Genomic DNA, 14,183 nt, shown 5'->3' with positions numbered 1-14,183 from the left:
CTCTTTTTGAAACTGCAACTTGACTTTTTATCTTTAACTCTTCCTTTGGCAGCCCATTTATATTTGTCTGCCTGACATGATCTTTGTATGTGTCCTACTTTTTTGCATTTTCTGCAAGTTTTGTCTTTAAATCTGCATTGGTCTGGTGTACAATGGCCCGTGCCACAATGGTAACATAATTTGTTTGGCCAGGCAGGTTTCTGTTCTGTTTAGACATTTCAATTTTTTTTTCACATTCACTTTTATTCTTGACTGCAACTCACTTGAGTCTCTGTTGTTTCCATTGATAGAGCTGCAGTATTTCAACTGCTGTTTTAAATGTAAGTTGTGCTTTGGTTAGGAGACGTTTTTGAATGCTTTCTTGTAAGATTCCACAAGCTAAACAATCTTTCAATGCATAATTAAGCCCATCACTGAACTGACAATCTTCAGGCAACTTCTTCAATTCAGCCATTTATGCTGAAATGGATTGCCCTTCCTTTCGTTTCCACTGATGAAACCTAAAGCATTTTGCAATTGACAATGATTTTGGTTCTAAGTGTTCCTGCATTACATTCACGATATTAGCAAAGCTCATTTCAGATGGTTTGGTTGGAGCTGTCAAGCTTCTAAGCAAACTGTATGCCTTTCCACCCAATGCACTCGGCAAGACTAGTACTTGTTTCTCATTGGCTTTTCCATTTGCTTTAATGTATTCGTATTCCAGCTGCGCTACCTTTTTTTAGCTTGAACTTCTCGCTGTGCTTCAACAAGTAGGTAGTCATCTCAGCTTTGTTTCAAACATACCTTGTCATCACCCCAAAACATAAAAGTAATCAAAGTAAAAACATGGAAATCTGGAATGTGTGTATGTTAGTTTAATTTTTACTTTTGTCGAGGCATGTACGTATAACGTGGTGGTGTGATGACACGTTTCATTCATGTACTTTTACATATAACCCACAATGCATTTTACATTATAACTCACAGTGCACAACAAAGAATGCTTAATCAGCCAATGTATTTATAATATATCTCAAATATTATTGAAATATTAAATACACAACAGTATCACTTCACAAATGATATTCTATTGACCCATAGATCAGCCAGCGCATAGCTCCATCTAAATCTGAACATATCCTACAGGCAGTCATGGGAAGAAAGTGAGACTCCTCAGGGAGACTCTTGCTTAGGTTTCTTAACTCTGGTGTAAGTCCCTTTTATATGCGTCAAGACATAAATGAAATGAGAAAGCTCTGTCTGAATGCCACTGCCTTTGCAGGTTAAATTCAACAGCCAGAAGGAAGGAGCAGTTATTTTTTAACAGTGGTTTCCATTTGAGCAAATAATGTGCTGAGGCAAATCTAAGTGTTGGTACTCTATCTGTGACTACAAAATTGCTGTTTTAATAATGGGAAAAATCCATTGTTTACTTGTAGTGACACTTCTCAAAAGTTGCTCCAGAAGTAGTTTTGAATTCAGCTAGCTTGTATAATAGCTTTTTTAAAAGATTGTCAGTTAAGCAGTATGTCTTTGATTAAATTTAATTAAGAAACTATAAATAGTGTACGACAATCCAAACTACGTAGATGAACTCTTTCCTTCTGTTTGGTAAAGGAAAAGAAGGATATTTAAGGGGCAGATACCATAGTCAGTAATCCTCACTAAAGAAGTCTAGACAATTCTTTAACATCAGAAAATAATATCCTGAAACAATATCCTCTTTTCCTTCACAGGTGATAGAATTCGATGATGGATCTGGGTCTGTTCTTAGAATACAGCCATTGCGGACACCTCGAGATGAGGCTATTTATGAATGTGTAGCCTCCAACAGTGTTGGAGAAATAAGTGCCACGACCAGGCTCACGGTGTTACGTGGTAGGTTTTCTTCCGAATAATAAATTTAACCCAGCAATCTTGTCTCTTTTCCATTTACAGCTGCCAAGGTAAGCTGCCATGATTCACATAGAACAGCTGGCTTCCATTTTACTTTAGAGTTAAATGCAGAAGTTAGCAATAAGGTTTTCCACTGTATTGTAGAAGCTGGTGGTTTGATGTTACAAAAGTTCCTACAATCAGGCATCATAACAAGTAAATTAAATGTGACTTGCAGAGAGGTATGAATTATGACAGAGTCTTAAAACAGTAAGCAATTTGTGATTAATTATTGTTGTATTATCTTCCATCATTTGCATATCTGTTTATGTTGTGGTGTAGCGGTGTGAACTGGAGGTAACTGAGACCATTGAGGATTCTCAATATAGAACAAGCTCTGCATAGTATGTTCAGCAGGCCAAAGGGATACACTTAGGTAAAGGGGAGAGTGCTTTCTGGGAAACCAACTGCACACTATTTTATTGTCTTAAAATTAAATAGCTCATAATACTGATTGAGAATCCAGCAGTGTTCCATGTCATTGTCTAATACTGTGTGACCATGTTTATTGTAACACTATTTTAAAATACCCCTCTCAAGGATAAACATTGGTGTCCTGCTGCGAAAGTGATGTCAAGCAGTTTATATTATGAAGTAAATCCTCGATGGTCTCGATAGGTACGTTAGAGAACAAAGAACAGCTGGTTTCAGGATGCAGACAGAATACAATGAAGAACAGAGCAAGGGGAGTGTTTGGCAAGAGTGGACTGCGTTGCTTCTCAGGTTTTCCTGCAATGTACATTACTGATTGCTCGATAGTTTTTGGGTGTGTTCTTTTTGCTAAATCCTTGGTAGAAAACTGTAATGTTATTTGTGAGCATGAAGTGAGTGGAATTGAGGGTCTGGAGAAAAGATTTCAATGAGGGCCATCCAATTAATTCTCAGTTTAAAAAGGCTTCATAGGTGGCTGACAGATTGCAGACAAGTGTCGACTCAGGAACATTTTGATTGAAGTTCATGAGGTAGTGTTAGGGCTGGACTTGTTCATATTGATGTTATTTCAATGAGAGCTTGCAGAGCACCAGGGTCATACTTATAAATTAGGCAAGAACAGAACTCAGTTATATCTTAGTCAATTCCTGTTCTTCTGTTATTCGGTGAGCCTTTGGAAGTGTTTCACTCAGGCATTAAGTGTCTAGAAATGTCATGATCCAATCTTACCTACCTTTTCTATATCACTGGATTAGTTCCAGAGACATACAAAATGTAGTTAAGATTTGATCAGGATAGTTTCCTGAATGAAATTCAGTTGCTGAAGGGTAACTGAGAAGGATTGCCCTGATGTTTGCTTCTTTGATTTTCTTTGAATTACTTTTTTGCTTAAACGTGTTTATAAACTGTCTTAGGAAATTACAAAGAAAGGTGGACATGCATAAAGCAAGCTGAGGAGATGCGACAGCTAAATAGACCAGCCAGTCTTTTCCTATCCTGATTATATTTTAATATATCCACAGTATATTGTTCTGGAAACAATTAAAACACAGTGTCTTTGTGCCTTGCAACACAAGCTTTGAGCACATCGTTTTTAACCCTTCTTCATTCAAACCATTAGCATTGCCACTGTGAAGGGTGGTCACATTATGTATTCTTATTGCATAGAATATTTTTTCACCATATCCTATTCACCCACTTCCCTTTCCCCAATTCCTGAAATCCTGATTAACCAAGCCACCTTTCCCCACCCTGTCTGTTATTCTGCATCCTGTTTTTGTAATTTTTTAGAGCCATTATTCAGCATTTTTGAAAGGGAGAGCAAGCCACCAAACGTTGGGATGGAAGCACATGAAATAATGAACACAGCATCTGATATTACTGACAAGACATTTTATCGGCATTGTTTAAAACAGGAAATTGTTAGGAAAGAATAGAAGAAACCAAAATGAATTATCTTTCTTTCTAAAAAGAACATGAATTAAATTACATTTTAAAAGGAGATCAGTGCCTACAGGATAAGAGCCCAGTGATTCATTGACCTTGATATAATGATAAATATCAAAAGCATTTAAGAAAATCAATAAATCTGGGAAATTGGAGGAAAGTGGTAACTCCAGATATTTCACTTCTGTCAGAAATAACAAAAACACTTGCTCTGGAAATGTAGAGTTTCTGTTCTGATATAGTGTATAACAAACATCATGCAGAGCTATTTCTGAAGCCTGATTTTTTTCTAGGACATGCATTTAAAATCTGTGCAATTAACTGAATAAAATAAAAGGAGTCAGAATGTTGCATTGAAATAGTACTACAGCATCCTTGTGTTGTAGCTTTAAACTAATGTACGATAATTCAAGATAAGTGCACTTAATTCTGACACATATCCTTCAAACTGAAAAATGCATTTTAACTATGGTACATTAACAAGGGGAAGATGTGGGGTTTCTAACCTTTCCCTGCTGTGGTAGGGTGTCAAAGCAAACTTCAGCAAGAGTCACTTCAGTAGTTTATGGTATTAATAGAAATAATTGCTTCTCTTCCATATTAATTCAAGTATTCTTTTTTCTGAAAATACTTCATTCCTTTATTTTGTTCTTGCACATTTTAAAAACTGAATTTTAGCAGCCAATGTAGGTGGTTATTATCATGACTTACTTTATCACATTATGGACAAAAGTGCCTTTAGTTATAAGAGTTTTGAAAGAGTTTGGTCAATAGGCCAGACAGCACCTTGGAGAGATAAACAGAAAATGTTTCTGATGAAAGGTCATTGGCCTGAAACATAAATTCTGTTTCTCTAGCCATAGTATTGCTGAGTATTTCTATATTTTCTGTCTTTATTTGTGACATCTGCAGAATTTTGCTTATGTAGTGCCTTGAGTTCTAAGCCCTGACATTTCTACCTTAAATTTCTCCACTTCTTCTTATATCCCAGAGAAAAGAAAGCCCTTTAAATCAAATTCTCTTAATGAGGCATTGAGCATCTCAATTTCTATCTGACCTGGTGCTTGTACACATCCTTAAAACATTTTCTGTTTGTGAAGTTTGAACAAGGCCGTTGTAGCCATCTGTATGGTTGACAATAATTATTCATTGTAGTTAGTTCAAATTTTTCAAGTATGAACCAAAAAGGCGACAGGCAGGACCTGTATTTGAACATATGCCAGCGAGTAGATCATGCAGTCAATTGGACCCAAGGGCTTGACAATTTTAGAATTATGTGTGCAAGTTAAATTTGTAACTCTTGCTGCAAATGCAGAAGCTACTGAGCTTGCATAGAGATCACTGAACTAGCAAGACTTAGTTAGTCAGTGTTAGAGCAATTATTGGGTTTAGCACATTTGTATTTAGCAAATGACTTTGACTACCAGCCTTCACATCTGAATATGTATTGTGGATTTAATTTGGAGTGCAGCTCTGAGCAATGGGTTCTTAAAAGTTATGAATCCCAGACCATACAAAGCTGATTAAAATTAAGTTGGATGTCTGTGGTGTGGGTGCGAATCAGGAGGTGTGGAGTTTGTATGTAGTTTTAAAGAAAGCATTGTCCATATATTGTAAATATGGAATTGTCCTTTGATATTTAGCACATAAAATATCGAGCCCCATGCTGGGCCAGCCAGAGCTTTTGACCAGAAGTGTCTCCTCATGATGTCTGCTGTAGCTTGTGTTATTGAATAAAGAAGCTACTTCGTACCTACCAGTACTCTTCTCTGGTGATTTCATTCCCACCACAACAGTCAGAATGCAATGATCAGTTAACATCATTTTGCCAACTTGTTTTTTTTCACAATAAGTATGTGGAACATCGGATATTTAACTGGAAGGTCAAAATCTGCTTTTGTGATACTCAAGGAGCCCAATACTACCTGGTCTCTTGGGAGGGAATGTGGCAGCGCAGGCAGATATGGTGTAAGTATTCAGAGTCAATGTTGAGTTTATTGTCATATACGCAAGTACATATACAATGGATTCCAGATAATTGAGCTGTCAGTTAGTGGGGGGAGCCACTTATTTGGGAGAACTCTGAAAGAACAAAATCTAATTGAGTAAATAACTGGGATTCCTTTTGTTTCTTTGGGACACCATGCTGGTTAATTGGGGCAGGTGACTAGTTCATTTTCTAACTAGTGTGAGTCACAGGCACAACATGTGGCCTTTAAAAAACACTGCACCGTGCTTAGAGTGAACAGTTTTTAAGTAGTGTGTGTTCAAACAGCACTGATTTTTGTCACTGATAGTTGGTGTTCAATAGACACCTGTGATTTGGAATTAAAACATTATTTTGATTTTGTGGCATTTAAATTATTGACCCCTTAATATAAATGATGAAATTTGCATTATTGGTCAGCTTTCAGTGTTTTGAAGCATATTTTCACAAGTTGGAGAATGCTTCACCCATGGAAATTTCAGAATTGAACAATGCCATCTGGTTGTTATGGCAAGGGTAGCTTTTTTTGAATGAGTTATCCTCCATTTCCCCCATATCCTGCCAATTAATCTTCATGACGGATAACCCAATTCACAATTCAAAACTGCTTTGAAATCCATTCTCATTCCACATTCAGTTGTGAATTCCAGATCTCAACAATCTGCTGAGGCATAAGGAAATTAAAGGCAGAAATCCTCTGAAGTTGGTTGGTCTCCCTTGATATTCATATAATGTTGTACAATGTGACCACCTAGCTCATTTTGAAGAAGAGGCAACTTTGCAGTGAATGCTTATGTTTTATTTCTTTTATGCATGTGAGGCTCCTCGATAGTTTGCCTTGAATTTTCATTTTGGGTGACTTATGCATTTGGTAGGGTTATGTAGGCTTGACTAATACATAGCTTGATTTTTCCTCTGTATTGGGACAGTGGTATGGGTCACCTATCACTTTGAACATGATGATCACCAAGCAAATCAAAATACTTTCATGTCAATATTCGCTTACCAGGCCACACATTAGAGGGATCACTGGATGTCTGATTCAATCAGTACATGCAATTTTCCACCAACTAAAGGGAAAGAAAGTGTCTTTTCTTTCACTTTGAAAATTACAGCCTCTCTCGTCTCCATCTTTATCTTCTGACAAATGTTAGTCACTGCGGCCATTCAACAAAGGCCACACTGAAGATAATAACAGAGTGAGAACAGCAAAAAAGACAAAGAGATGATCCAGATAGCATTTGCATTTTGTTTGATTCTGGAAGTAATAATAGATGTTCAGTGAATCCTTGTCACATTTCTTAGTTTATTTTCTATCTAATGGTATTTAGCTACAAAGAATGTACATCGAAGACTGTAAGTGACTTCAAATTAAGTTTGTTTTTTTAATGTCTGGCTTTTGAGGCTAAGATTAATAATGTCTGTGATCAAATAGCCAGTGAGTCCAGTCTGATTTCATTAAAATAAATTTTTAGAGCCATTCTGATAGTAAATTTAATTGTAGTAGGCAGGAACTGACAGCTGAAAGTGATGTGATTTACCTCTTTGCTCAGGTAGCAAAATCAGGCTATTTAACCAATAGAAATTCTGTTCTAAGTTAGCACTTGGCCTTTTAAGTTAATAATTTAGATATTTTGCTGGAACATCAGGCTATTGTCCTGTGCTCCATTAATTTTTGTGCTTGGAGTACTTTCATTTCAATTCTCATCTTAATAATGTCCATATAGACTAACTGAAAGGAGTGAAAATCAGCTAAATAACCAGCGTTATAGAACCCCCCCAAAAAATCCTGGATACAAACATAAAGTTTGGTTTATACTTTGGGGAAAAAAAAGACTTCTAATCTGAATTATTTTTGTCATCAGCAACCTAAAGGGATTATCACGTGGAATCTTTTACTGAGCACTGAATTAAGAAACATGTATCTGAACTGCAAAGAAGAAATACCTGCAATTGATTTTTTTGCTTTAATTTAGCTCAGTTAATTTTGTTTAGAAAACGTATATTTTGACATTGCTCATTTTGACCTACTCAGAACATGTATCACAAAGTGTCCCACTAAAATAAAGAAATTTATCAGTGATAAGTTTCTTTAACTACTTTCCTGCAAAATGGATTACAAATAATAATTACTAATTGCCTCTTAAAGTCACTTGCCATCTCTCACTAGACTATGCGATTGTGATAATTCTTCTTTTTCTGATACTTGATTATTCGTGATGAACTATCTTGGCTAAAATGTCAATTGTTTATACCCCTGCATAGATGCTGCCTGATCTGTTGAGTTCCTTCAGCATTTTGTGTGTGTTGCCCTGGATGTCCAGCATCTGCAGAATTTCTTGTGCTATCATCCTCTGATGTTTTATTAGTTAAGTAAAACAATGGTTATGTTCACTGAATCAAATAGGATCCTTATAAATTTGCATCTAATTCTAAAGTGGCAACTCTGAACACGTAGGCAGAAGAGTAAAACAGACTTAAGTTTTACAAATGAATAATTTTAAGCCTAAAGGAAATATGTTATTAACTGTGAAAAGAAATTAGAACAAACACTTCTAAAGTTTAAAAGAAAATGCAGGTGACAAATGAACAGCCTCCACACACAAATTGGGCCAGATTCAAAGAAGAATTGAGATGGTTCTGCAACATTATATGTAATATTAGAGTTGCGTGAAGGTACTGTCTAAATTTTGTTTACTAAATAAAAGATTCTCAAAATCTGAAAATATTCTTCAAGCTACCGAAACAAATTCTTTCAAAGAACCTCGGAACAGTCAAAGGATTTTCAAATGAAGTAGCAATGAATGTTTCCTACGGTACTTGAGGCAGCATGCAGTAAGAGGTTATTTCTAAACAATATTGGAACATACACATACCAATCCTCATAGAGAGTGAGCAGCTTCAAGATCCTGGATGCCAAGATCTCTGAAGATCTAACCTGGTTCCAACATATCGATGTAGTCATAAAGAAGGCAAGATAGCAGCTATACTTTATTAGGAAATACAAAGTACACTGCAGATGCTGTGGTCAAATCAATACGTAGAAACAAGCTGGATGAACTCAGCAGGTCGGGCAGCAACCATTCAACGGATGCTGCCCGACCTGCTGAGTTCATCCAGCTTGTTTGTACATGATACTTTATTAGGAGTTTGAAGAGATTTGGCATATCAACAAATACACTCATAAACTTATATAGCTGTACCATGGAGAGTATTTTGACAGGCTGCATCACTGTCTGGTATGGAAGGGTTACTGCACAGGATTGAAAGAAGCTGCAGATGTTTGTAAATTTAGTCAGTTCCATCTTGGGCACGAGCCTACAAAATACCCAGGACATCTTCGAGGAGCGGTGTCTCAGAAAGGCAGTGTCCATTATTAAGGACCTCCAGCACCCAGGGCATGCCCTCTTCTCAATGTTACCATCTGGCTGGAGGTACAGAAGCCTGAAGGCACACACTCAGCAATTCAGAAACAGCTTCTTCCCCTCAACCAATTGATTCCTAAATGTGCATTGAAGCTTTGGACACTACCTCACTTTTTTTTTTAATATACAGTATTTCTGTATGTGCACATTTTTAAAAAATCTATTCAATATACATAATTGATTTACTTGTTTCTTTATTATTATGTTTTATTTTATTTATTATTATTTTTTCTCTCTCTGCTAGTTTATGTATTGTATTGAACTGCTGCTGCTAAGTTAACAAATTTCACGTCACATGCCGTTGATAATAAACCTGATTCTGATTCGGATTCTGACAGACCTTTGCAAATATCTCAGGTTATCTGCTGTTCATATCATGTTTTTATTTTATTTCTGTCCTTACATGTAATAAGTTTTGACCTCTAACTCATGACTGCTTACAGTGAAGAAAGAACATTAGGGATGTGTTGAGAATCTCAAAGCCATAAGGCTTAAGAGACTGTGTAAAATTTTTGCTTTTGTAGTCTGTTTTGCAGGATTTTGACCCAAAATGTTGATAATTTCTCCCATAGATGCTGCCCAGTGCATGGAGTTACTCCAACAGGTTGTCTATTGCTTTGAACTTACTATCACAGTTAACCTCCTCCAGATATATAATCATGTTTGAATTCTAGCTTCTTGTTCACTTCTGATTTCAATTACTCCTAAACCATTCTGCTCTTCTCTCCATTTTCGTTCACCAAGACTCACCTAAACCTTACTCTGTAATCAGTTTTTTGGTCAACTGCCCCAATAGGTCACCTGAAGTTAATTTTTTTTATAATCCAACCATGAAAGTTAACAGGCATTTTACTCTGCTTAACAAGCAGTAAAAACATAAATGATAGAATCAGAATCAGCTTTATTAAATTATTAGTCTATAACAAAATTAGGAGCAAATTAATTTTGCCTTAAACATTACAGATATTATTACAGATGAAAGTGTGTTACATTTTATGTATTCTTCTGAAATGGGCTTGGAATTGGTTTGGAAATAGGATTTACTAATGGAAATGTCCCACGGTGCTTAGGTGTGATAAATGCAATCTGAAGAATCAGCAGATACCTGAACAATTATAGTCATTAATGAAAGTGTAGAGTGTTGTATGTCCAACTTTGTTCTGATTCCATCAAGTTAGGTGACCCAGTAGGTGTTGTTGATGAAACTATCAAGTTGCAGGTGGGTATTAGCAAGTTAAGAAGAGAGCAGGCAGAACTCTGAAAGATGGAGATGAATGTGTGAAATCTTTGACTTAAGATCTAAAAGTAATAGGTCAGGATGTTTTCTTAATAGTGAGCAGGAAGGATTCATGCTGGAGGAGAAAAATATTTAAATATTTTAATGGAGTTTTACAACAATGGAAGTGATATTGCAGTGTTAATCTTTATATTTTAGAGGTGCAATCTAAGAGATTTTATACAAAGATGTTGCATTTGGATTTATAAAGCTCTACTTGGGTTAATCAGTGTTTTTCAATATACAGGAGTAATGCAGGAAAGGTTCATAAGAAAAATTCAAGCTCACGAGTTAAAATTCCGAGGGTAGGTTACTGACAAATCGTATATTTCAGAAGATAAGGAGTGATCTAATTCAGATGTTTCAGTAATTGAAAGATTTGATTGGATTAACTGAAGAAAAAACTATTCAGTCAAAAAAGTTGACAAATGGGAACATAGAATTAAAACTAATCTACGAGGTCAGGAATTAATCCTTCATAGAAAGCACAATGGAAGCCTAAGTTCTCTTCCAAAACAAATGAGCCAAGGTCAATTAACAACCTCATAATTATAGTTTGTAGTCAATTTTGTTTTACTGAGGAGTATTATGTGTTTTGGATCCAAGATGTATGACCAGAGCTTGAGTTATAGATTTAAAAATATGGTCCATGTTGAACAGTGGAACTCTTCTATTCCAATCATCTGCAACTTTGATTCAATCATGAAAAATTGCCAGTTTATTTTTATTCAACTGTGAACTCTTCAGAAAGAACCAGCATTAAGTGACCATCCCTAAATGCCCTTGAGAAGGTGGTGGTGAGCTGCCTTCTTGAACCTCTGCAGTCCTTGAGGTGTTAATATATCTACAGTAGTGTTAGGGAGGGAATTCCAGAGCGGTGAAGGAATAATGCTATATTTCCAACTCAGGATGATGTGTTGGTTGCTTAGAGGACAACTTTCAGGTGGTGTGATCCCACACTTTTGTTTCCCTTATCCTTCTAGCTGATAAAGGTCGTGGTTTGGGAGTTACGGCTGAGAAAATATTTGTCCAGAGGATTCTTAGACTTTTTTATGTTTAATGATATCATGTATTTTGTGTTGGCCGAGCATTACAATAGATGGATGGAACTGAAATATATTAGAGTCAGTGCTGTAGTACTGAACATTAGTAGTCTTTCGCTGAGAACCCACAAAAAGAGATCAAAACAAGCAAGAAAATTATCTCCATAGGTACATGGATGATAAGGGATATGTGGTATTTGTTGGAAATGCAATTGAGAGACAAAAGACAAAATTACAGTTTGTCATAGCAGAACCGTTATCTTGAAAGGCAGTTTATTAGAAATTGATGGAATTGATAATTATCAATGAAAACCCTTTTGGTAAATGTAAACCAGTATTCTGATTATGTGCATTTTTACATAACAATTACTTGTTTAGTTATGCTCATTTGCTCTGAAAAGTATATCTTTACTATCCAGGGAGTCGAGTTAATGTTGTGGCTGATGGAAAATATTGTAAAATATTTAAGATTAACTACTTTCAGAACATTCCTACCCTAAATCCATTTCAAAGATAAGAAGCATAAAAAGAGATAAATAAATTGAAGCTGGAATTAGGCACTTGGCCCATCTATGTCTACAAAATTCAATTATAGGTGATTTTTTAACCCTGGTGCCTATTTCCTCTACTGATCCCGTATTTCTTAATATTTAGAACTCTGTTGATTTGTATCTTGATTGTACTCATCAGCTGAGCATATACAGGGCTGTTCGTAGAGAAGTTTAACAATTCACCTCCTTCTGTTTTCTCATCCTTGTCCTGAATGACCACTTTGAGACTCTGACCTCCAATTGTGGTCAGCCCAGTCTGAGGTACAACTTCCAGCAGCACTCTGTCATCAGAGTACAGTCCTGTGCACTACTAACTTCTGTTGATTTCCTGGTTTCAACAGACACTCTGTGGAAAAGTACCAAATGAAAAGATAGAAGTGAACCTCATCAGTTGGCTTGTAAGTGATGTTGGCAGGCTGTAGAAGCAGGTGTACAACCCTAAAGGTGTTACAGACATTCATGGAGATCAGCCAAATCACATCTGAGAGGTATAAGAGACACCAGGTTCTGAAATCTGGAGCAACAGGGTTTCGATCCAAAGTGTGAATGATTTATTTCCTCCTACAGATACTGGAGAGGCTACTGAGTTCCTCCAGCAGATTGTCTGTTACTCCAACCTGTGAAATTGGAGCCAGATTTCTAATCGATTTTACTAAGGGTGTAATATGTGTTCCAAAAATGCACTGGAATCTGGAAAGTAAAGTAGATAGTGATTGGGAAAATTTCAGCCCGAGATTCATGATAAAGAGGGAAAATATGCAGATTATATTTATCAGAAATTATGTTTGGAATATGGTAAATATGGAAGAGCTTATCTTTTGAAGCTTCAGTGAACTCAGCCCAATCCCTCTCTACCAAAGGTAATATCTGCACGAGGTGCTGCCTCAAGAAGGCAGCATCCATTATCAAAGATCAGGTCATGTAATCTTATCACCATTACCTTTGGGCAGGAGTCCAGAAGCCTGAAGTCCATACCACCAAGTTCTTGAACCAAAGACACAACCCTATTCAGCAATACTATAACCACTTTCATCACTTTGCTCTAAAATGGATTTTGCTTCCTTTTGTTCTGATTGTGTTTTTTCTTGGAAAAAATTGTGTAATATTTATACTTACCTTGTATTTTTCTTGCGAATGTTGCTTATGCGGTGTGCTTGTGATGCTGCTGCATATCAGATTTTCAGTGCATCTGTGCAAACATGTATTTGTACATACAACAAAAACTGACGCTGGCTTTTGTACATTTGTACCTGAATTGCTTAAGAGATCTTTTGCTCCATTTTTCCAAATGTAAGTTGATGCAAGTTTGAAAGACTCTTAAGACCATTTATTACCCACCCAGGAAACATTTCCCAAGAACTCCCTTCTGGAGTGTGCTATAGGGATATTAAAACTAAAACATCGTACTATTTTAAAAGTTTCTTTGCTCAGGCAATTAACCTGATCAATCATTCTAGTTACCTCTCCCTACCCCCTCAATCTATCACCTCTGTCACTGCACTGAAATGTAAACACTTTAAGCCACTATTTATAATGCTGTTTACATTGTAAATAAATGCTGCTATTTGTGTATTTATACATATTTTATTCCATATCTACTTATAATTTTTTGAAATATTCTTTATTCTGTATAATTGTTGAATGTTGTTGCTTTTGTTGCATGTAGCACTGACACATCCCAGCAATTTCCAAATACTGTACATGTAAATGTATTTAGCAAATAAAGTTGATCCTGGTAAAGCATTTTGCACCTCCTGCAAAGCATCTTCATCTTGAAATAATTAAGTAATTTACCACCAGAGGATACTGGCTAGGTAATGGAACATGATTTAAAAAAAGTAACAATCCACACAGATTATAAACATGAGTAAGTCTGCAGATTCTGGAAATCTAGAGCAATGCACATAAGATGATGGAGGAACTCAGTCGGTCAGGCAGCATTTATGTAAGTGAATAAAGTCGATGTTTCGAGCCGAGATCCTTCTAACCTCTGAAAAACAGAGTGTAGGGAGAGAGAACCACCAAACTTCACTCCAGTAAGTCGGAGCTTGTGAAGAAGGCAAACTCCAAACTGGAAGAATGGGTCTCCCATGACTTGGTGAAGGT

General features: G+C 36.3%; 1 protein-coding gene across 26 annotated transcripts in view; it reads left to right on the top strand.

Annotated features, from left to right (window-relative positions):
* The window catches only part of LOC140729077 (receptor-type tyrosine-protein phosphatase delta-like), a 2,395,537-nt gene that overhangs the window by 2,016,908 nt on the left and 364,446 nt on the right, over positions 1–14,183 (top strand). For all 26 annotated transcript variants that reach the window (XM_073048383.1, XM_073048384.1, XM_073048388.1 and 23 more), the window contains one exon: positions 1,719–1,860. In XM_073048383.1, coding sequence (XP_072904484.1) covers positions 1,719–1,860 — 142 coding nt within the window. The remainder of the gene's footprint in view (positions 1–1,718; positions 1,861–14,183) is intronic.

The sequence above is a fragment of the Hemitrygon akajei genome, chromosome 6 (assembly GCF_048418815.1).
Source record: "Hemitrygon akajei chromosome 6, sHemAka1.3, whole genome shotgun sequence".
Lineage (NCBI taxonomy): Eukaryota > Metazoa > Chordata > Chondrichthyes > Myliobatiformes > Dasyatidae > Hemitrygon > Hemitrygon akajei.
Note: the sequence above shows the minus strand (reverse complement) of the source record. Positions and strands in the feature narration are given on the sequence as shown.